Here is a 24,326-nt window from a genome sequence, read left to right as displayed (position 1 = left end):
AGATTCTGAACTTCTACAAGGAGATACGTGCCTTTAACCTTGTGCTGTTCTCCTTCTCGCCTGTAGAGCGCCTCTGAATGCAAACTTCTGCCAAAAATCTTTACTCTACTTAGTCAAATATTAAATTGCCACTTTCCTAACAAAACTGCAAAGGAAAACAATCAGTTGAACCATAACTAGCTAGTAAAAGCCAACTAAACTCAGCGACACTTAGTAGTGATTGCTGTATATTGTTTAGTATTTGCTAACTAGCTAAACAGCACTTTTAAATGTTGATTAAGGTTTAAGATTGTATAAATATGAACATTTTCTGTTATGCATATGGACAGCAAAACATTTAAAAAAACTCTCTTTTGTTCCTTTAATATTAGTATTTTTTAAGCTTTAAGTTGCCGTTTAACTCGCTTGCTAGATTTAGCTACACTTATAACGGCGAATTTAGTTAAAATGAGTTTAATAAGAGACCAGGCAAATTAGCAATGACTGAATAGATTTCACGAGAAACTAGAGCATATGTCTGACAGCCGTTATAGTCACATTATATTATTATTGGTGAGTATTCTTATTATGAAAGTCATGGCACATACCTGCAGCAGCTCACCTGTAATGTAGCTCACAGTTCACATCGCTTGCACCTTTATTGAATGCTGGATAGACGTCCCACTGTCTTGCATCATACCCAAGTGGCGTGTGACTAGCTTCATGGATGCAACCATCGTTACCTCTGAGATCATATGGGAAGGCATCTGGATCCAATAGATTGTGTGTGCAATAGATTAGTTTTGGGGGGTTTTTTGTTACACACAAATACATTTTAGACCTAGAAAAGAGATTTTTGTTTGACTGTCAAGAAGCACCAATGGCTGCTGTCTGTTTCTTTAAATGTCATGAAGGACAAATTGCTGCTGTTTTCGTAGCATAATTCCTGAATTCCTGAAAAAAGAACCCCCCTTTTGCCCTTTCACCACGGGCTTCTGGAGTGAAAGAATGTTCCAGGCCAAACTGGTTTAACAGAGAATCAGCTCCCGGGAAAATCGTTTACATCTCATGAGGTCTCACAGCATTCAGAAAAGTTATTTCACTAGGTGTGGCAGTGGTGGCTCAAATGGTTAAGGCTCAAGATCAAGAAGATCAAGTTGCCACTGTTGGGCCCTTGAGCAAGGCCCTTAACCCTCTCTGCTCCAGGGGCGCTGTATCATGGCTGACCCTGTGCTCTGACCCCAACCTCCAAGGATGGGACATGCAAAGAAAGAATTTCACTGTGCTGTAATGTATACGTGACAAATAAAGGCTATATTTAATATTTGCATTGTTTCTACTCTGTGCTTGCACAAGACTGGAAATGGAACCATGCAAAAAGTTCGCGATCCAAATGGTCAGTGCACAAGGGGACCAAGGATTGTGCGTTCTGCAGAACTGACCAAATGAATAATTTTGCAATGTGCTGCTGCTGATGCAGCTGGTCAAGCAAATGTTTTTGCTTTATTTCTGTTTGATTTTATTGTAAAGCTTATTTATTCTCATATAACTATATTTAAGACATTTGTTTTTATAAAAACCTATCAACTCTATTAAACTATAATATTGTGCTTTAACTGAAGCCATGCTTGCTGATATTGTGGTCTGTAACTCCTCCCCGAACTGACCGCTGCTCTGCATCTCGCTCTCTCAGTGGCTGTAGGTCATTGCTGAGGTATTTTTCAGTCAGAGCTCCTTTCACACTGCAGGACTTTGAGTCGCAGACAGGTCCAGGTCCGGTACCGGTCCGCGGCCCGGTGGTTGGGAGACCCCTGGTGTAAAGTGTTCTAGTGTGCTTCAATGAGTGCATTTTAAATATGAAGGTTCATCAGATATCTGGGCTACTTTTCCTTTGCTAGGAAGATGTTTTGAACATTTTCAAGTAAAAAATGCTGACAAATAATAAGGTATAGAGAATGGCTTTGGCTTCTCAAGATCTAATCTCATCCAGATGTCGGTTCAGTTAAATAAAATTCTACTTTTTTAGGGCGCTTTTAATAATGAACATCGTCACAAAGCAGCTTTATTAAAATATAAAACTTCAGGATGTAAGTGATAAATTTTAAATGTACCCCTAAGGAGCAAAGCCAGATGGGAGAGTTCCGAGGAAAAACTCCCGTCAAACATTCATCTTATATAATTGACCTATTCCATCTTTATATCTAAATAGAAATAGTAGAGATGACTACAGAATTTGTTTTTCAGTAGTGAGATGTAGTTATCAGTAAACAAAGCACTCGTTAGAAGCCAGAATTTATTGTGTAGTAAGGCTGCCACCTAGTGATGGGATAAAAAAGAACTTTATCTCCTTATATGGACAGATGTGAAGTTAATATGAAGATTTGTTATGAATAATAAATAGATGTTGGTGGAATGGAAAATATCTTGAAATAGTTTGCTTTGATTTTGCTCATCCTCTCCCTTCCTCCCTCAGACACTCATGTTTCTGCTCGGATCTCAGCATGTGTGGCATCATGGATAGCAGCTCATCAGCTGTAACTTAATCCCGGGAAAACTGCACCGCTGTTCATCCCATCATCTCTCTCTCTCTCTCTCTCTCTCTCTCTCTCTCTCTTTGGGTCCTACAGTGCTTAACTGACACACATATGCCTATTACTCCTTTACAGCATCAGAAGGATTTGTCCAAACAGGCCATGCAGGTGCTTGTTCAGTCCCTGTTCATTTCAGGATCTGTAAATGAAACGTTTCTATAGCTAACACATTACAAAACGTGCCATAAAATAAACCTTGTAGCTGGCACAACTCTCTGAGCTGCTGTTATTGGAAACTAATTAGATTAGATTTGATTCAACTTTATTGTCATTGTGCAGAGTACATGTACAGGACCACTGAAATGCAGTCCGCATCCAACCAGAGGTGCATAAGTGGCATATTTACAAAATAAATTACAATAAAGATATACAGCTATTGGGGTGATATGTACAGGAGAATGGATGTCATATGTACAGGTGTATTAGGTATTATAAATAGGTATAAATATGATCTATATATGTATGTACAATTAATGTATAGTGATGAAGATATTTCTCAGTCTGTTTTTGCGGGTGCTAATCAACACCTTATGTCAGAATAAAGAAATCAATACAGCTGTGGTATAAAATTATTTATTATTAAGTTCATCATACAAAATAATTATTTTGATCACCACTGTAGTACTTGGTTACTGTGGATACATTACTCAACAGCTTAACAGGAGACCTTTCAAACCAACGAATGCACAAACAAAATTTGCTTCCTATCTAATTTTTGAACTGTTAAACAGTAGGCCGCCTCATGAATTCTGGGCCAAATAATAGGACTACAATAGTAATCATATTATTTTTTGTATTTGGATTCTCCCAGCTCCTAAAACTATTATAGCACAAATATACTATTAGAGCAGTCTGTATTTAAAAAGCTTTCTGATAGAGATAAACAACTCCAGGAATGTATCCACACTCGTGTTCGGACACAGCCTTCTCCCACTCGTCCACCACACTGACAGCGACACGACTCCATTTCTTTTCTTCCTCCATCGCTTGAATCACACGTTCCAGCTCAGCTTTGTACTCCAGATTATCAACATTCCCTCTTGTAGTCATGCACACATAGCCACCTGTAGCAAAAACACAATTTGGTCCAGATTTCCCAACCTCATAAACATTATGTAACATGTCTGAACGTGAGAACATACACTGATCAGGCATAACATTATGACCACTGAGAGGTGCCGTGAATAAGACTGAGTATCTCCTCATCATGGCACCTGTTAGTGGGTGGGATATATTAGTCAGCAAGTCAACATTTTGTCCTCAAAGTTGATGTTAGAAGCAGGAAAAATGGACAAGCGTAAGGATTTGAGCGAGTTTGACCAAAAGGGCCAAATTGTGATGGCTAGACCACTGGATCAGAGCATCTCCAAAACTGCAGCTCTTGTGGGGTGTTCCCGGTCTGCAGTGGTCAGTATCTATCAAAAGTGGTCCAAGGAAGGAACAGTGGTGAACCGGTGACAGGGTCATGGGCGGTCGAGGCTCATTGATGCACGTGGGGAGAGAAGGCTGGCCCGTGTGATCCGATCCAACAGACGAGCTACTGTTGCTCAAATTGCTGAAGAAGTTAATGCTGGTTCTGATAGAAAGGGGTCAGAATACACAGTGCAGGACGGGTCAGGGCTGTTTTGGTAGCAAAAGGGGGTCCAACACAATACTAAGCAGGTGGTCATAATGTTATGCCTGGTAAGTGTACAGTATAACAGACTTCATGTGAATGTGCATGCATTAGGATGTTCTTACCCGGCTTGGTGGCATGCCAGAGCTCCTTGATGATTTCCACTGCCACATTTCCATCACTCAGAGCTCCCACAATCACTACAACATCATATAGCTCTAAAATGATTTATAAAAAAAAAAGAGTGAAACATCCACGAATCCTGTACAGTGCTGGGTAGCAAGTACTGCAAGTACCAATAGTCTGAGTAGACTACACCTAGAACAGGTCTGTCACTTTTATTACATTGTCTGATTCCGTTTTTGATAGCAGTGATTCACAGACTTACTAAACATGACCATGAAGTGCTGAGAAAATATCCCTGTTATTTCAGTATCTGAGACCAATAATGGCCTGGTCTCGGGACGACTTTGTGAGCTGACTTGTCTTTTTCTCACAGGAGATCCTGTTATTCAAGTGAATCAATAATAACAGATGGCAAAGGCAGTGTTGGCTCTCACAATATATGGAGAAGAAATTTTTAAATAGACTGTGAAAAGGAGTGGACAGAGCACAGAGCATGCCGCTCCTTCCTTTTTGTATTTCACTGACACTATACATGATTATTATTGTTACTGTAATGATATATATGAAAGATCGGCGTTTGTCCACAAAGGACCGGACTGTAATCTGATCAAATTCTTGATTGCTTCATATTTATTCCATGAATTCGTTTACGATCGCTCCTAGGCCTCCATAGACAGATTTCATGTTATAACTAGAATGGTTATGCAATTGCTCAATGTGGCCATACACACTATCTTGCCAAAAGTTTTGGGACGTCTGCCTTTCCATGCACATGAATGTAATATGGAGTTGTCCCGCCCTTTACACCTATAACAGGTTCAACTCTTCTGGGAAGGCTTTCCACAAGGTTTAGGAGTGTGTTTATGGGAATTTTTGACCATTCCTCTAGAATTGCTATTTGTGAGGTCAGGCACTGATGTTGGATGAGAAGGTCTGGCTCACAGTCTCCACTCTAATTCATCCCAAAGGTGTTCTATGGGGTTGAGGTCAGGACTCTGTGCAGGCCAGTCACATTCCTCCACACCAAACAGGGGTCATCCCCAAACTGTTCCCACAAAGAGCATGAAATTGTCCAAAATGTCTTGGTATGAAGCTGAAGCATTAAGAGTTCCTTTCACTGGAACTAAGGGGCCGAGCCCAACCCCTGAAAAACAACACCTGAACTCAATGATTTGGAGGGGTGTTCCAAAACTTTTGGCAATATAGTGTAGATACCAGGTATAGAAGAAAAATAATCTATAATCGCATTATCCTGGGTTCCCTTTCAAGTCTGGTTGCTCTCAAGGTTTCTTCCTTGAAGAAGTGCAGTGGTGGCTCAAGTGGTTAAGGCTCTGGGTCGTTGACTGGAAGATCAGGGATTCAAGCCCCAGCACCGCCAAGTTGCCACTGTTGGGCCCTTGAGCCTCTCTGCTCCAGGGGCGCCGTATCATGGCTGACCCTGCGCTCTGACCCCAACCTCCAAGGATGGGATATGCAAAGAAAGAATTTCACTGTGCTGTAATGTATATGTGACAAATAAAGGCTGTTTCGTTCCTTAGATCAAAACACTTTTGCCAATATAGTGTATGTAATGATAGACTGTAATGAGAGATGTAAATAAATCCTACATGATTTACGACTCAGTATCCAGTCATTTTATGGGGAATGATGACTGTCTATTATAAAAACATAATCTTGTCGTTACACATGAAAGTCAAACCCACGTTTCTGATGATGTGATCACGTTTGTTTACTTGATGTTCTGCAAATCCCAGGTTTAATTAGTCAGTATTACTGGATTGAACTCCTGATTCCTGAGCTTAATTTGAAAGGGTTTTATTCTGGGAACATGTTGTAGTGTGGGTGGTCTGATTAAGAATCCATCCTGTCACAATTTCAATATCAGTTAAGGATTGTATACAAGGCCTTTTTTACCATCTTGCACAGGCAAGGGATCCTCACACAGCATGCAGTGCTTAAGCTCCTGGTAAAGGCCTGTTTCCTTGGCCAGACTTAACATTTTCTCGCTTCCGTCCACTCCCACGAAGTGGCAAAATCCCATTTTCTTTAACTGCACAAAGACAACAATTCACTTAAATAGTCTATCAAGTACATCATGTGAAACAAAAGCAGACAGAAAGAACATAAAAACCATATTAACACATGAAAATGGTTCTCCTACATTTCGAGAGACCAGCCCTGTCCCACATGCCACATCCAGAATAACGGCTCTCTCTTTCTCTCTGGTGAAGTGTGAAGCAATGCATTCTGCAGCTAAGAAAGGAGCACGGTACTCCAACATGGCCACATCCTTTAAAAACAATTTTAAATACATTCATTGCAGGTTCAGTAGTGAGAGCAGCTTCTAAAAGTGTGAAAAGTGTGTGCTTTTGTATAGTCACCTCTTCATAGCTCTCAGCCCAGGAGTTGTAGAACGCAACCTTCTCCTTGGACCCTGTGCCTTTATGAGCTGAAAGAACTGTATTCCTCATATCTGTGAAGGTCCTGGTCCCGGCCATAACTTCTTTTTTGGTCAGACGCTCAGTCTACTGCACAGAAGAGCCCATGGTGGTTGAATGTTAATGAGTCAGTTGTTATTCCTAATCACATTTCTTCATCTGCTTAAAGAGTTAATGAATTACTTAATTAAGTCAATTAAGCACTTAGACTTTAATTAGAAGAGTGTACAAACTTTTACACATGCCACAATTATTTTTTAATCAAATATAAAGTAACTGTTTCAGCAGTTGTGTTTTTTTGGAAAAATCAACAAAAGTTGTCATTTGGCCAGGCATTTGCATAAAACTGTTCACCGATTTTGTGTGGCTCTGGGTCATTGACCGGAAGCTCAGGGTTTAAGCCCCAGCATCGCCATTCTGCCACTATTGGGCCCTTGAGCAAGGCCCTTAACCCCCCCTTTCTACTCCAGGGGTGCTGCATCATGGCTGACCCTGCACTCTAACCCCAACCTCCAAGCATGGGATATGCGAAGAACGAATTTCACTGTGCAGTAATGTATACATGACAAATAAACACAACTTAAATGTCACTAACTTAAACAAGTTCCTGTTATCACTTACATTAGAGCAGCTATAAGCTATTGTTCCCTATTGTCACTTTTCTCTCACTTGACGTTAATAAGACAGAAAAATGCAGCTTCTCATATTATGTCGAAACTACAAAGCACAAAGTTGAAGATGCTAAAAAACCTACTGTTAAACAGCACTTACACTGGAGACTCCTTCCATGAACGTTAAATAAATAACCATCTCACAGAAACTTCTCCACAACAACATTTATACGTTTTTTGATAAGAAAAGGAATTTAAGACATTTATCATTAGACTTAATGTTTACACACACGCACATTAATATCACCCTGCCTTCTGCTTCATGTTGTGGTCATGTTTTTCTCTTCTTTTTAGCCTTGAGCCTTATCTACACGGTTTTGAGTCTGCCCTCAGCACACACACCTCTGTAACTCTTTTCACTTATGTTTAGACTATGGATTTGTTCAGGCTCTTTTTGTGTACAGTAAACTATTTCTTTCACTATATCCTGTCTCCAGTGCAGAGTTTCTGATCGATCACAAACGTTTACAAAAGCAGGGAACCTGGAGCATGTACCAGGGGACTCAAAGCAGAAGGCAGTGGACAACACCCTGGACGGAGTGCTAACTTATGAAAGGGTACACTCTATGGACAGATGCCAATAAGCCTACAAAACATGTTTTTGGACTGGGAAAGAAACCACATGGAGCACATGCAAGTTCTGCACATGTAGGAATCAAACCCACAACCCCAGAGGTACGAGGCAAATGTGCTAAACCTTTAAGCCCCGTCTGAGCCCACATCATTTCCTAGAGTTAAGAATTCCTATAAGGACGTGTCCCAAAATGGTTCATTCCTGATGTATTAAAGCAATTGGACAGTGAAACTGGTTTTGACAGTGTAACTAATTTTGGGATCCATGGTTGAGTTATAGCAGGTATAATGGCATGTTAGTTAATCTTAGCAAGGTACAGGAGTTTAAGTACTTGGGGTCAACAGTTCAGAGTAATGGAGAGTGTGGGAAAGAGGTAAAGAAGCGAGTGCAGGCAAGTCGGAATGGGTGGAGAAAGGTGTCGGGAGTTCTGTGTGATGGAAAAATATCGGCGAGAATCAAGGGGAAGGTGTACAAGACAGTGGTGAGACCAGCCATGCTGTATGGTTTAGAGACAGTATCACTGAGACAGAGACAGGAGTCAGAGCTGGAGGTAGCAGAGCTGAAGATGTTGAGGTTCTCTTTGGGAGGGACACGGTTGGACAGGATCAGGAACGAGTCCATCAGAGGGACAGCTCATGTTGGATGTTTGGGGGACGAAGTTAGGGAGGACAGATTAAGATGGTTTGGACATGTCCAGAGGAGGGAGAGTGAGTATATCGGTAGGAGAATGTTGGACATGGAGCTGCCAGGCAGGAGGCAAAGAGGAAGGCCAAAGAGGAGGTATATGGATGGAATAAATGAGGATATGAAGCTAGTGTTGAGGATGCAGAAGATAGGGATAGGTGGAGAGAGATGATTCAGTGTGGAGACCCCTGAAGGGAAACGCCGAAAGAAGAAGAAGAGTTAATCTTAGCAATGCCTACAATTTTCAGACTGTATTTATTAAAATGAATTTGTTTCATAATCACGAGAAGAAGATCTGTGGAGTTTTCAGAGGCTGTGAATTGTTTGTGAACTCCTTCTTGCTTCCAAACCTCTGTGCTGTTCTCCTTCTGGCCTGTAGAGCGCCTGCGAGCGCAAACTTCTGCTAACTCTACTACTTTAGCCAAATATTAAATCGCAGCAGCATGCGAAATAGCCATGAAAAAACCTCTTTATATTTGTCGATATGATTCCAGTGTACGTGGCGGATGTGTCCGCTTGGCGTTGAGTTTTTGCTGATTGCACGTAGCGCGAAAAACAAAACGGCCAGTCGGCTAGGTGATTAGCGTGCAAGCGGCAAACTTTCATCCGCCTTGTTGTTCACCTTTGTCGGGAGAAGTCGGAAACTTTACTCCGGGGATTGGGCCTGCAACAATAACAGACGGACTGAAGGAGTCGGGTAAAGTCGCTTTCTTAAATTCATAGTGCGCATTTTCTTTACAAAAAAACTAGCAAAGAAATCCGGCGCTGAAAACGATTAGTTTAACTTTAACTAACTCGTAAAAGCCAACTGAAACGTAGCTACTCGTAGTCAGTAGTTATCGCTGTATATTGGTTGGTGTTCGCTAACTAGCTAAACAACTCTTGGTTAATATTTAAGATTTTCTGTTATGCATATGGACAGCAAGATATTTAAAAAAAAAAAAAATTAAAAAGGCAATTGTCTCTATTTGGTTGTTTTATTAGTAGTATTTTTTAAAAGCTTTAAGTTATTTTGAAACTCGCTTGTTTCAGTGAGCTATAACAGTTTAAATGAGTTTAATATGAGACCAGGCTAATTAGCATGGAGTGCACGAGACACTAGTGCAGATGGGGGACAGTACATTTATTGGTAACTCTATTTACTCTGAAAGTCATGGAACATACCTGTAGAAGCTCAGTCCACTTGTGTTGTACTTCATAGATCACATCACCAGCACCTTTATTAACTGTATGCATTGGCTATGGCATGCTTTACACACACACACACACACACACATACACACATCCATAAAGTGAAAAATCCCATACCCCTTTTTTCTATTTGTGTGCACTGTTGACTATTTGTTTCTAGCAAATGCTCATTGATTTCTTTCTGCTTTAAGGCTATTAAGAGCTCAAGATGTCGATTCTGGGTCTTAAAAAGAAACAACCCAAGACTTTTAAAGTCAAAGTCATCACCATGGATGCAGAGATGGAGTTCAGCTGTGAGGTGAGTTAGTTAGTTAGAGTTATGTTTATCATCATGTTGAATCTAGCCATGGGGGTCACAGTACAGTGACTTCTGTGCCAGTCCCAAGCCCAGATAAAACATTGCCAAATTTAACCATGCGAATCGTCAGTATGGATGTAATAAATGAGGATATGAAGCTAGTGGGTGCAAGTGTTGAGGATGCAGAAGATAGGGATAGGTGGAGAGAGATGATTCACTGTGGAGACCCCTGAAGGGAAAAGCCCAAAGAAGAAGAAGATGGTCATGTTGAGTTCTGATCACATGGCAACAGGGGCTTATTTACAGGTTTATGTAAAGTATTGTTCAGATAATGTTTCCCAGACATTAATCTGTTTTGTAATGTTGCAGGAGGATGTCTGTAATGATTCTGATGATCACAAATCACAGTAATGAGTCTCTTCACAATTTTCACTTTTATTATAAGCGTTTGTTATATAGATTATAGCCATCATACAAGTTGTGCTCAATCATTCGTAGATCTTCTGCCCCTTAACATGGTTGAGTGCTTTACTTCTGCCAGAATCTTGATCATTTACCTAAAACGGCTGGGAAATATCTCCTGGGGTATGTGTAATGTATTTTAGGTCAAACACAAGAAAAAAAAAGTTTTTCTTCTACAAGACACACTGGACTTCATGTGGGATTTTATGACCACAGGGTTATTTCTATTGGCCTTTTTTTTTTTTTTTTTTTTTTTTTTTTTTTTTTTTTTTGGGGAAGATGAAATACCGCGTAGTCATTCCACACAGTCCATAAAGAAATGACTGACATAAAAGATTCAGACAGGACTATAATTTCAAGTATTGATATGAACTCTCTCAAACTAATCCAATGGAAACAAGCTTAAGTAATTAAGACTTTTTAAACATTTTCCTTCCAAATAAAAAATATGCAGCACTTTAGCAGAAAATGGATTTAGTCCACATCTCAGTAGCTCAACAAGCTTAGTAAATAATGTCAGCTTCAACCAAATGTGAACCAAAAGTGCACTGAAATTTAGAAATAAAAATATCCATGGATTTAATAAAAAGCCAAAATATTACTGTAAACATTTATACACAGATCAGGCATAACATTATTAGCAGTGAATAAGACTAATGATCTCCTCATCATGGCACCTGTTAGTGGGTGGGATATATTAGGCAGCAAGTCAACATTTTGTCCTCAAAGTTGATGTTAGAAGCAGGAAAAATGGACAAGCGTAAGGATTTGAGCGAGTTTGACCAAAAGGGCCAAATTGTGATGGCTAGACCACTGGATCAGAGCATCTCCAAAACTGCAGCTCTTGTGGGGTGTTCCCGGTCTGCAGTGGTCAGTATCTATCAAAAGTGGTTCAAGGAAGGAACAGTGGTGAACCGGTGACAGGTTCATGAACGGCCGAGGCTCATGCGAGGCCCGTGTGATCCGATATAACAGACGAGCTACTGTTGCTCAAATTGCTGAAGAAGTTAATGCTGGTTCTGATAGAAAGGGGTCAGAATACACAGTGCAGGACGGGTCAGGGCTGTTTTGGCAGCAAAAATAGGGACCAACGTTAATATTAGGCAGGTGGTCATAATGTTATGCCTGGGAAGTGTATAATATTTTGTTGTATTATCATGATTCCTAGGTAAAATGGAAAGGGAAGGACTTGTTCGATCTGGTGTGCCGAACTATCGGACTGAGGGAAACTTGGTTCTTTGGTCTCCGGTACACTGTGAAAGACACGTATGCTTGGCTTAAGCCTGAAAAACGGGTAAGTGTTTTTATATGATTACGCTCTGTTTAATTTTGCAGGCTTTTTTTTTTTGCGCATAAACACAAATGGCATTCTCAGTACCTGCTTTCTGACTGCTTCTTCATCAGGTTCTGGATCAGGACGTACCGACGGACTCTCCAATAACATTTCACTTTCTGGCTAAATTCTTCCCTGAAAAAGTTGAGGAGGAACTCGTTCAGGAAATCACACAACACCTTTTCTTCTTACAAGTCAGTGAGAGTCTAATTCTGCTGTTTATATATATATATATATAATTAATTAATGTTTAGTATAAATCTCACGATAATATTCCATCATTTCACCAAGGTAAAGAAACAAATACTAGATGAGGAGATCTTCTGCTCTCCAGAGGCCTCGGTCCTTCTGGCGTCATATGCTGTTCAAGCCAAGGTCAGTTTTTATAATATGTTAAAAATAGTTCTGCTCTTATTTATACTTAATGTCACGCTACAAGGCTGACGGTTTTTCCCGCATCATCGAGTTTCATTGATTTGATCATGGTTTTCCATTCCTATGAATGTTGTATATCTAAACCAAATGTACCACATGCACAGAAAAGAAGGGAAAATTCTTATTTTTGCATTTTGCTTTTAAATATTAGAATCGAAATGAATTTCTCTAGTCAAAAACTTTTATTATTCATTGATTAGATGGAAATTTTTCTTGGACTGACCTGCTAAAGCTTGCACAAGTCCACTCTAAGTTCATACATAAAGTGTGTTTATATCTATCTTTAGACTGAGTGTAAATGTCATCACTGTGTGCTTACTTTACGTTCTTTATGCAGTACGGAGATTATGACCCAAATTTCCACAAGCCAGGCTTCCTGGCCCAAGATGAACTCTTACCTAAAAGGGTGAGTACTGACTCCTGACCCTTTCCATTAAGAAATATAACAACGCAGTGATTTAATAGGAAAATAATAACAGATGCGTTACACCGTTAGATGTTTTATTTCTTTTATACCACAGCCAGTGTGTCATGTGTCCTACTTTCTATATGTTTACACTGAATCTTATGGACTGTCTGTAAGAGATCCTGTTATTTCTTGTTATCTTAACTACAACCAGTCACTTCCTCACTTACTATTGAACTTAATACAAATCCATAAGATTCTCAGCATATTCTAGGTATCTACAAGTGCTGTCAGAGACCCACAGTTCTCCATAAACTCAAGCGGTCGTCTGTTCAGCCTCTTCTCCTTCTCCTCCTGTATCGGAGTATTATTGAGCCAGTTCTCATGTATGGTGCCATTTCATTCTTTCATATGCTTACAGCTGTTAATAAGAACAAACTTCATTTGGCAGAGATTATTGGTATTTCTACTCCTCAGTTAGCAGACTGTGTCACTTCAGAAAGCACATATAATCCTAAATGATCCAGATCACCCACTCTATGGGTATTTCATTCCCCTCTCACCTGGCTGTAGGTATAGACTACTTATGTTTAGGAGGACTAACTTTAGTAAGAGTTTAGTTCCTGCAGCTATACGTGCTTTAAACACACAGGAAGTTATCCATCATCTTACACTCCTGCATGTGTTGTGTTTTTGGGGAACGAGTTCATATGTAATGTGTAGTTGTCCCTGTTATCTATCTATCTATCTATCTATCTATCTATCTATCTATCTATCTATCTATCTATCTATCTATCTATCTATCTATCTATCTATCTATCTATCTATCTATCTATCTATCTATCTATCTATCTATCTATCTATCTATCTATCTATCTATCTAAAATGTGTAGTCCATAATCATCATTCTATAAATTCCTGTGCTAGAATTCCTCATTACAGCTTTAACTTTAATTAAAACTGGAACTAGAGACTTCTTTATAAGATAAATTTCTTTACAGTAACGACTTGGAGTACAAATTATATAGCAAAATTTTAGACTTGGATTAAATGGAGCATCCACTGTACAGGTCTCTCTGAATGAGCTGTTACTATAGAAACCATAACGTTAGAATGAGTGCATTGATATAAATGTGAGATTTACTGCTGGAAATAGTGCTGTAATAAAAACAAATCAACACCTTCTGGGCAATCCGAGTACAGAATAGAATAATAAACCCAATTTCAGAGGTTCATATGTATACTGTGTGTGTGCGCGTGCGTGTGTGTGCGCGTGTGTGTGTGTGCGCGTGTGTGTGTGTGCGCGTGTGTGTGTGTGCGCGTGCGTGTGTGTGCGCGTGTGTGTGTGTGCGCGTGTGCGCGTGTGTGTGTGTGCGTGTGCGTGTGCGTGTGTGTGTGTGTGTTTGACTCTCCAGGTGCTGATGCAGTATCAGATGACACCAGAGATGTGGGAAGAGAAGATCACAGCCTGGTACGCTGAGCACAGAAATCTAGCAAGGTAAAATATCAGACATTGCTTCGTTTACATAGTACACACACACACACACACACACACACATAGCTGTAAAGACCTGCTGATTGTGATTTGCTCCATCAGTGGATCGAAACAGACAAATGTTCCGGACTAGCTTAAATACACTCATGGTGATATTGTATGATATTATATTTCCATTTTAATTCATGGTGATGAGAATGTTTGAGAGTGTTTGTTCTTTACTCAGGCTTAAGCGTCTGGGAGTATACACTTACAGCCAGACACCAGAAAATCTAAACCAGAAAATTGTACAAAACTGTAACTTAAAAAAATATCTGCCTTCACACACTACAGTATTTGTCCTATTAATAATTGATAGTAAACTCTAAAGCTCTGAATAATAAAATACAAAAAGGCAGGCCTTGCGTGGAGTGAACTTTTGGCACTCGGCAGGAAAGCGAGAGAAGAAGCAGCTCTGCATGTCTTCTACTCATCCTGTATTCTTTTAGGGATGAAGCTGAGATGGAGTATCTGAAAATAGCACAGGATCTCGACATGTACGGCGTCAGCTATTTTTCAATCACGGTAAGTCATCGCCTTATCTTGTGTTTTCAGTATATATCTAGTTTGAAGGGGAAGACGTTTTGACTTTCTGTCGTCCCCCCCCCCAGCAAAACAAAAGAGACAAGGAGCTCCTGCTCGGCGTCGACGCACAGGGACTTCATATCTACAGCCCCAATAGCAAACTCAATCCACAGAAGTCCTTCCCGTGGAGTGGAATCCGCAACATCTCCTACAGTGAGAAAGAGGTATCGGATTAACTCCACAGGAAACGTACTGAACTGAAGCTCTACAGGTTTTTTTTGTTCCAGAGCATGGCAGATTCAGGATTATAACTGAACAGGTGATCTACAGGAGCAGGAATGGTTTTGAACAGTACAGCAGAGAGTACTTTATTAATCCCTGGTGTCACGAGAGCAACTGGGAGGACTAGGACTTAACAGACGAGCAGCCATAACGTTATGACCACCTGCCTAATATTGTGTTAGTCCCTATGACATGGACTCCACTATATCCCTGAAGGTGTGCTGTGGTATCTGGCACCAAGATGAGCCAGGACTTTATATATATATATATATATATATATATATATATATATATATATATATATATATATATATATATATATATATATATATATATATATATATATGGGCCCCACCTCGCAATTTACAGGACTTAAAGGATACTTTTGATAGATACTGACCACTGCAGACCGGGAACACCCCACAAGAGCTGCAGTTTTGGAGATGCTCTGATCCAGTGGTCTAACCATCACAATTTGGTCCTTTTGGTCAAACTCGCTCAAATCCTTACGCTTGTCCATTTTTCCTGCTTCTAACATCAACTTTGAGGACAAAATGTTGACTTGCTGCCTAATATATCCCACCTTGTTTACCTTGTCTTGTTTACTTCACCTGGCAGTGGTCATAATGTTATGGCTGATTGGTGTATCACAAATTATAAAGACTGAAAGTATAGTACATGACTCTGAAACTGAATAAAATAAATGTCCAGTGGTCATTGTGCAACTCTCAAATCATGTGCTTGTGTTATGCAAACAGTTTACTATTAAACCGCTGGACAAAAAGAAGGACGTCTTTAAATTCTATTCTTCACAACTGCGAGTAAATAAGTTGGTAAGTTTTCTGTCCTGTATGCATGTAAGTAATGCATGTTAATACGTTTTCCAATAAATACTGAATGCCGTGTTAAGAAATATTATACCAGACGTTTCCTATATGCTTTTTCAAAGATCTTACAGCTGTGTATTGGAAACCATGACCTCTTCATGAGGAGGAGGAAGGTGGACTCTATTGAAGTGCAGCAGATGAAGGCTCAAGCCAAAGAAGAGAAGGCTAGGAAGAAGGTCAGCTGCTTGTATTCCCATGCATTCTGGTTAGTTGCCAAATCTCTCCAGAATTCTTGTTTTTTTGGATGTTTCATATTCGTTTTTATTTCTTGTTCGTATCAGATGGAACGTCAGATTCTAGCTCGGGAGAAGCAGCTGAGGGAGGATGCCGAGCGGGCAAAAGAGGAGATGGAGCGCCGGATGTTTCAGCTTCAGGACGAGGCTCGTATGGCTAATGAAGCACTGGTGAGAAATCTGGCAGCATGCAGAAAGGAACTTAATGTACTTAGATGAAAGATGAAGTGTTTCTCTGTAAATCTAATTTATACAGCTTTCTACATTTTATATCTGAATATTTTTTGTGCTGCTCTGGTCTACATACCTCATCATTATCATCATCATGGAACCTGTTAGTGGGTGGGATATATTAGGCAGCAAGTGAACATTTTCTCCTCAAAGGATCTGGTGCTAACATCTTGGTGATCCAGATACTACTACACCTTCAGGGATCTAGTGGAGTCCGTGCCTTGACGGGTCAGGGCTGTTTTGGCAGCAAACGGGGGGACACACTCTTATTCTGGTGGTCATAATGTTATGCCTGATTGGTGTAAGCGTACGTGTTTGTCCGACTGACTTATCTTCATCCTTTCACGTAGCTGCGCTCTGAGGAGACGGCCGACCTGCTGGCGGAGAAAGCACAGATTGCCGAGGAGGAGGCAAAGCTTCTGGCTCACAAAGCAGCCGAAGCCGAGCAAGAGAGACAGAGACTGGAGGTCACAGCTCTCAAGACCAAAGAGGAACACAGGCTAATGGAGCAGAAGATGAGGGAGGCGGAGCAGTTAGCTGTAAAGCTGGTGGAGCAGTCAGAGAGGAGGTCTAGTTTCTGAAACTTCTCTGCATTTTAATTCAGTTTGTGTACGATGGCATAGAGCAGAAGTTCCCAAGAAGCAGAGTGAAAAATTTTGTTTGTGTTTTCCAGGACAAAGGAGGCTGATCATCTAAAGCAGGATCTGAACGAGGCCAAAGACGCAGAACGTAGAGCCAAGCAGAAGCTGCTAGAGATCACCAAAACAACATACCCCGTAAACTGACCTTAGATTTTATTCAGTTTATTTTTGCTGATATTTCTATAATTGCTATAAACTACACTATATTGCCAAAGGTTTTGGGACACCCCTCCAAATCATTGAATCAAATCAATGACAATGTACAGGCCAGTCAAGTTCCTCCACACCAAACTCACTCATCCATGTCTTTATGGACCTTGCTTTGGTCACTGGTGTGCAGTCATGTTGGAACAGGAAGGGGTCATCCCCAAACTGTTCCCACAAAGAGCATGAAATTGTCCGAAATGTCTTGGTATGAAGCTGAAGCATTAAGAGTTCCTTTCACTGGAACTAAGGGGCCGAGTCCAACCCCTGAAACACAACACCTGAACTCAATGATTTGGAGGGGTGTCCCAAAACTTTTGGCAATATAGTGTATATTGTTATAATAAGTTGCATTCAACAGTAATGCTACTGATTATTTTCCTATAACAATCTGCCCCATTGTGTTTTATTTCCTTTTTTTCTTATTTAAAGTAAAATTATTATGCCTCATATCTGGTATACTTGTACAGTACAGTATTATGGAGGGATTTGTGCATTTGTTTATTCATTTATTCATTTCTCGTCTGCTTTTCCTGGACATGGTTTGCATTGTGTTATCGGAATTGTCAGTAAGATTCAGTACAAGTTCTACTTTTTAGCAAATTCCCAAATACAGCGATTGAAATGAAAATGCGTATTTTGCTGTTTTTCAGTTGATAGCTGCATATTCTAATCCTCCCCCCGCCCCCGGCCCTGACAGTTCGGAGATGCAGCTGGACATGGCCGCCTCGTACCGACTGGACTTCAAAGACTCAGACATGAAGAGACTGTCCATGGAGATCGAACGTGAACGGTACGACTGTGTTGTAATGTTTCACAGGAAACCTGACACTTTACTGCTCCTTTATTCACCTGTGTTTAGTGCAAGTATAGTTGATTGTGAGGTACATGAGGAATGTGTGTGTGTGTGTGTGTGTTTGTGTTTCCATCAGGCTCGAGTACATGGAGAAGAGCAAGCACCTGCAGGATCAGCTTAAAGAGCTGAAGTCAGAGATCGAGTCTCTGAAGCTGGAGGAGCAGCAGCAGCAGGCGGGTCTTTACAGCCTGAGGGGCTACCCTGAACCACCTTACATCCCCCACAGCAACGTAAGACACACACACACACACACACACACACACACACACACACACACACCCACCCCACAACATCAACCACGTGCAAAATCAAGTGGCAGAATCAACTGGCAGAAAATGGAGATTTGATCCGTGGCAAAACAGTTGTCTGCTTTGTACAATATTCCATTCAGCTGTATAAAGTTTTGAAGCATTGAATAACTTAACATCAGACAGAGTAGAAAAGTTGGGTGTAGTTTGCAAATGGAATTCTTCCCTCTGATTGGACGAGGCATCTGTCACTCAGGATCTACAGGAAGTAGGAAATTGTATATCTAACGTTATTTCTTGTACATGTGTGGAGTTCTGCCTTCACTTTAAAACAGTTTTTTGTGCAACTTTAAATCTTTTAAAGAAAATAACAAACATATAAATATATATTTATAATAAAATGGAGTTCATTCAGCTCTACTGTGAGGAAGGACGTTCATATGGTCAGTGTGATGTTGGATATACTGATAGTGTATCATGGAGTAAAGATTAGTTTATCTCTAAAAACACACCTGAAGAACACAGGAATGTTGGGAAGAGCAAACTATTCCAGATTAAAGGAGGTAAGGAGCGCTATAAGAGCAGAGCTGTGTTCATACACACACCAATCCACTTTCTACTGCTGCAGCTACTGCTGGACTTCCTGTAGATCCTGAGTGACCCATGTCTCGTCCAATCAGAGGGAAGAATTCCATTTGCAAACTATACATTTCCAATTTGTGTGAATCGTTCTTCAGTTTATGAATTTGTTATGGTGTTTTGCTCTTCTCTGCCGTTTGGTCGCCTGGAAACCTATTTGGCGTGGATAAGGTATCTTTCTTTTAAGATTTTTAAGCATTATTTTTAAGAACGCAATGATAAAATGTCTTGGAGAAGTCCGTAGGGTTGATTTCAACTCATTATGGTTTCCATGTGCATTTATTAACTGGTTTAATTTTAGACATCGTGTACACACAGTCAATCATTTGGTTTGGATATAAATATTTTTATAGCAGGATTGGCAGCAATGCCATTTTTACGCGAAAGTTTCCGAAGCCTTTCAGTTTACCGAAAGGTCACAAAGGCTGTAATGTCAAGAATGTCAATAAAAAATCAACACGGACCAAAAAATGTACTATATGGCCAAAATCTGTGGACACCTAACCTTTGAAAGTCTCCTGAAGTGAAGTCCGGTGGGGTTGAGGTCAGCTGGAGTTCTTTGTGAAGCTCACACACGAGATCCTTTTCGTTCCTCATGTGTATATGGTAAAAGTGTGTTGTTCATGATGAATGATGAGACAGGTCAAATTCTGACTAGAATTCAGACCGCAGGTTTTTGAGGAATGTGCTGTCCACTGCGCTAAAGCCACTGCTTATCACCAGCTGTGAAGTTCTGCACTTTTTGGCAGATCTCTCTCAGTTCAGAGCTGCACCTCGTGTTGGCTAAAATCTCTGCTGCTGTTTTCTTCAAGGTAGCTGTTTCTCAGCAGGAAGGTTCTCAGTGTTTCAGAGACGGACATAACGTTTCATGTCGGTCATTTGTGTATCCCTCATTATAGAGAGATCCAAACTTTTAAAGTTCTTTACGATGAAACGGTTCTGACCGCCTGCCGGTGTTTTGCAGAGAAACTCGGCCTACATGACTCAGATGGCGTTTTTCGAGGAGGTGTGAATGGACAGAAATCTGACAAGGAGGATGGAGGTGAAGAAATCATCACTACAGCGTGCGACACTCATCAGGGATACCTATGATCTCGAGCACGGATTATCAAGCACACACTCCTGCACCAAACACTTCGGGGTGGGGGGGGGGTCATTTTACTGACCGGTTTAAAATCTCAGACTAAAAGTGCTATGCAGAAAACAGCACCGGGTTTACTGTGTCGTCGTTAAGTGGATGAACTTTCAAGCAAAAATTTTGTTTTTTACAATGCCAAAAATCCTTTTTATTATTTCTTTCTTTCTTTTTAAAACCATATCCTAAATTTTACAAAAAGAGCAAAGCATTTTCTTCCCTTATATTTCACTAAGGTGCAGTACACCTGTTCAGTTTAAAGGGTTAAGTCTTTTCATTTTAGAAAGATTTCATTGGTGCCACATTTCCTGCTGGACTTCAGCTGATGACCAGCGTGACCTCTTGCACTAGTGGTTAATGCAGTGTGTGTTAGTAATGCAGAGCTAAATTAAGGAGTCTGTTCCAGTCTAACAGGCCTGATGCTTTACCTTTCCGGCAGCTCGGTCTCCACTTACTCAATTCACTCGGAGGTCACGGAGGTAAAAGATTTAGCTGTAAACTTCTGCTGCAGTCCTGTCCTTTCAGATCTCCTTGAACAGCTTTATTTATGGTTTTATTTTCCATAACTGATCAGACAGAATCAAGCCCTTATAATCTAGAAAAGTTCCATAGACTATACGTCATATCTTTTTCACTCCAGTGGGTGAAGCAGAGGGGTTTTTGTTTTGTTTTTCCCTGAAACAGCTCTTCTGTAAGGAAAAAATACAAGGGATGGAATGATTTTCTGATTTTTTCCAAATATTATGCAATCACAGTGTTTATTTCTTAATGAAAGACAAATCACGCTTTTTATCTGCTTACACTGATCAGGCATAACATTGTGACCATCTGCCTACTATTGTGTTGGTTCCATCGAGGCATGGACTCTACTAGATCCCTGAAGGTGTGCTTTGGTACCAAGATTTTAGCAGCAGATCTCTTAAGTCCCATAGATTGCGATGGGCCCCACCTCACAACTTACAGGACTTAAAGGATACTTTTGATAGATACTGACCACTGCAGACTGGGAACACCCTAACAGGTGCCATGATGAGATGATCAGTCTTATACACTTCTCCTGTCAGTGGTCAGGATGTTATACCTGATCCGTTAACGTCCTTTAAAATTTAAAGTGGCCAGCTAAACACTCGTTTTTGTTTTTGTTTTTGTTTTTGAAGTAAAGACACGGCGCATGTCACCAGCACAAACTCTTCTTGTCCTAAAGACTCAGAAAGCTTAAATTGACAGCATCAGAGAGAAACTCCTTTCATAAACGTCTCCACTTAAAACACTACATCAACATGTAATGCATGTGTGTAATGCTAGTCCCTATGTAAGTTGTCACTATACAAACAATATCATATCATATTTCTCTGTAAGAAGTTGTTCTGGTGGGCTGAAGTTTCTCGGGACTGCAGCAAAGCAACACTAACGGGACAAAAACTAAACTATGCTTTACTACAAAGGCCAACATTAATGCTGTTTTAAATGCAGTGCCTCTCTAAAAATCCTAACTTAAGTGTCCATGGCCTGAATTGTCCAGAAAGTTGTCCTTTCAAATGATTTAAACGAATCATTTCAATTTAGAATAATTATTATCGGCTACTTTTGTCACTCACGCTTTCATAGAAGAGGACAGAACAGCGTGTAATGACGGAGCTACGTAAACACTACATTTCTTCTACTTCGCTGGTTTTTATTTCCCTTCATTTTCACTTTTTCACAGATTTTTCTTGTACATTTCTAGTGCTGGAAAAAAAACAACAGGCCATTTTTAATTATTTGATTATTTATACTTATGCCCAATGTCTTATTTTATTCTTTTCTTTTCTTTCTTTTTTTTAATCAAGTGTTTCTCCATTTCAGAGTTTTGGTTGGTTATCCCATTTGTTTTATTTTGTTATTTTTGTGTGTGTGTGTATCGTGGTGCCTTCTGGTCAGTATGAAATTGCATGATTTGAATTGGGAATAGTCGAAATCCCAGTCATTACAGTCAAGTGGGGTTTAGCAGTAAGCTTTAGGGCTTTCTTAAAGAATTCATGACGCTTTGAATCTAAAAAATTGGGCAATTCTCCTCCCGTCACACACGACCCTTCGTAGCACAGCATCGTAGTTTTTAGTTAAAGAACACATTCCTTTGTTCCTAAAACATAACCATCTCCACAGAAGGCAATTATTCATGTTTTAATGAAACCTGCCCGTTTTCACCCATGCCTCAAACACTAATTTATCCTGATCCTCTCGTTAACTACAGCTCGTTAAGTGCCTTATGTGTGTTGTGAACGGGTTTTTTTTTCTTTCTTTTCCGAAGCCTTTCTAAGTGTTTATACAGATTCAGCGTCACATGTAATAAGTCTTTACTGAGTTGCAGTATTATAGCCTTTGTTTTGATTCTGATACGGTTTACAATTTACATTTTGTTACGCTTAATTAGATGCTTTTATCCAAAGTGACTTGGCTGAATTGAGGCTGAGGCTGGGCGGAGCCACACAGCAGTGTGCCTGGGTTTGACCTTTCCACCTACCGGTCATCTGCTCAAAGGCTCCAGCACTGAGCTGTTCCACATACTGACGTCTCTTATGTGTAGTGAATTGAAAACTAATTCACAAATAATAAAAAAAATACAAGATGACTTTTTAACAAGTGCTTTGTGCGTGCCTTTAATGACCAGTGTACGAGTTCTATCAATCTCTAGCTCACGGGTTCTCAACTCCAGCCTCAGGAACCCAGTGGTTCTCGCAATCTTCTTTTAAACAGTGGTCTAGGAGTCTGTGGACTGTTTTAACCTGATCCCCAATTTGGGGGAAAAACATGAACCTGGCAACCCTGTTACGGAAACCATCCCCTTAAATTCCCAATAGGATGTGTTTATTGTTTATTGTTTTGTTTTTTTTAAACCCTCAGCTTTAAACTCCCCCAAGGCAATATTTCCAGTTTCTACCTAAAGATGGCAGAGCTTATCCAGTTCAGCACATTATTGTGTGGTGCTTTTATTTCCTCCTTAACAACAACAGATCCTCCCTGTTTTGTGTTAGGAGTACAATAATCAAGACACACAGCATCGCTGAAGTTTCCCTGGTCTCCACAAGCAGAGCTGAATATTGGGAATATTTGTAGATGATGAAGAAGAAGAGGAAGAACTGAGGGCAAGAAGCTTTCATTATTATCGCCACACACACAGTGGAATTCTTTTCTTTGCATATCCCAGATGAGGAAGTTGGGGTCAGAGCACAGGGGCAGTTATGATGCAGTACCCCCTGGAGCAGAGAGCGTTATGGACCTTGATCAATTGCACAACAGTGGAGCTTGGCAGAGCTGGGGCTCGAACCCTGATCCGCCGATCAACATCCCAGAGTCCTGACCCGTCCTGCACTGTGTATTCTGACCCCTTTCTATCAGAACCAGCATTAACTTCTTCAGCAATTTGAGCAACAGTAGCTCGTCTGTTGGATCGGATCACACGGGCCAACCTTCTCTCCCCACGTGTATCAATGAGCCTCGGCCGCCCATGACCCTGTCACCGGGTCACCACTGTTCCTTCCTTGGACCACTTTTGATAGATACTGACCACTGCAGACCGGGAACACCCCACAAGAGCTGCAGTTTTGGAGATGTTCTGATCCAGTGGTCTAGCCATCACAATTTGGCCCTTTTGGTCAAACTCACTCAAATCCTTACACTTGTCCATTTTTCCTGCTTCTAACATCAACTTTGAGGACAAAATGTTGACCTGCTGCCTAATATATCCCACCCACTAACAGGTGCCGAGGAGATCATCAGTCTTATTCACGTCACCTGGCAGTGGTCATAATGTTATGTCTGATCGGTGTATATGTGATTTGAGAACACACACATCTATTTTCTATACCACGTATCCTACAGGGAGCCTGGAGTTCATCCTAGGGAAGTCTGTGCACAGGGCATCAAAGTGTATAATTTACAAATGCCAGTCCAACTACATCACATCTTCAGACTGAGGATGATCCTGGAGTATCCTGAGGAAACAACCAAAGCACTATGAGAACTCCTAAGGTGTGAGGTACTAAGACTCTAAGCACTAAGCCCCTCTGACTCCAGACCCAGTGCTGTTTTCAAGCAACATGCTGACATTTTCCCTTCTGCAGTGTCA

At 40.6% G+C, this 24,326-nt stretch overlaps 2 protein-coding genes across 3 annotated transcripts; one reads left to right on the top strand and one right to left on the bottom strand.

Moving 5' to 3' along the window:
* Nucleotides 1-3,129: 3,129 nt before the first annotated feature.
* LOC131369160 (methyltransferase-like protein 27) lies at nucleotides 3,130-9,982 on the bottom strand. Of its 2 annotated transcripts, none has more exons than XM_058415627.1 (6): nucleotides 9,843-9,982; nucleotides 6,693-6,839; nucleotides 6,473-6,601; nucleotides 6,226-6,361; nucleotides 4,311-4,403; nucleotides 3,130-3,634 (listed from the first exon to the last, which is right to left on the bottom strand). In XM_058415627.1, exons 2-6 carry the CDS (start codon nucleotides 6,807-6,809, stop codon nucleotides 3,429-3,431), a joined length of 681 nt encoding a protein of 226 aa, XP_058271610.1. In that variant the 5' UTR covers nucleotides 6,810-6,839; nucleotides 9,843-9,982; the 3' UTR covers nucleotides 3,130-3,428. The 2 variants fall into 2 exon arrangements, with proteins under 2 accessions (XP_058271610.1, XP_058271609.1); XM_058415626.1 differs by having other exon boundaries at nucleotides 6,693-6,836; nucleotides 9,843-9,935.
* Nucleotides 9,047-22,862, top strand: nf2b (NF2, moesin-ezrin-radixin like (MERLIN) tumor suppressor b). Its single transcript, XM_058415625.1, has 17 exons — nucleotides 9,047-9,375; nucleotides 10,061-10,167; nucleotides 11,798-11,923; nucleotides 12,034-12,156; nucleotides 12,254-12,337; nucleotides 12,735-12,803; nucleotides 14,219-14,301; nucleotides 14,787-14,862; nucleotides 14,949-15,086; nucleotides 15,903-15,977; nucleotides 16,094-16,207; nucleotides 16,313-16,435; nucleotides 16,846-17,063; nucleotides 17,169-17,271; nucleotides 17,994-18,133; nucleotides 18,273-18,426; nucleotides 20,048-22,862. Exons 2-17 carry the CDS (start codon nucleotides 10,078-10,080, stop codon nucleotides 20,093-20,095), a joined length of 1,764 nt encoding a protein of 587 aa, XP_058271608.1. The 5' UTR covers nucleotides 9,047-9,375; nucleotides 10,061-10,077; the 3' UTR covers nucleotides 20,096-22,862.
* The last annotated feature ends 1,464 nt before the right edge of the window (nucleotides 22,863-24,326 follow it).

This window comes from Hemibagrus wyckioides, linkage group LG18 (assembly GCF_019097595.1).
Source record: "Hemibagrus wyckioides isolate EC202008001 linkage group LG18, SWU_Hwy_1.0, whole genome shotgun sequence".
Classification (NCBI taxonomy): Eukaryota; Metazoa; Chordata; class Actinopteri; order Siluriformes; family Bagridae; genus Hemibagrus; species Hemibagrus wyckioides.
This window is presented reverse-complemented; position numbering and strand designations above follow the sequence as displayed.

Excerpts from the sequence above, each read along its gene's own strand:
- nf2b (XM_058415625.1), top strand. The coding sequence starts at position 10,078 with ATGTCGATTCTGGGTCTTAAAAAGAAACAACCCAAGACTTTTAAAGTC. Across the intron at positions 17,064-17,168 it reads GTGGAGCAGTCAGAGAGGAG|GACAAAGGAGGCTGATCATC; the intron begins GTCTAGTTTCTG and ends TGTGTTTTCCAG. Across the intron at positions 18,134-18,272 it reads ATGGAGATCGAACGTGAACG|GCTCGAGTACATGGAGAAGA; the intron begins GTACGACTGTGT and ends TGTTTCCATCAG.
- LOC131369160 (XM_058415626.1), bottom strand. The coding sequence starts at position 9,914 with ATGCATACAGTTAATAAAGGTGCTGGTGATGTGATCTATGAAGTACAA. Across the intron at positions 4,404-6,225 it reads TCCCTTGCCTGTGCAAGATG|AGCTATATGATGTTGTAGTG; the intron begins GTAAAAAAGGCC and ends AAATCATTTTAG. Across the intron at positions 3,635-4,310 it reads CTGGCATGCCACCAAGCCGG|GTGGCTATGTGTGCATGACT; the intron begins GTAAGAACATCC and ends TTTTTGCTACAG.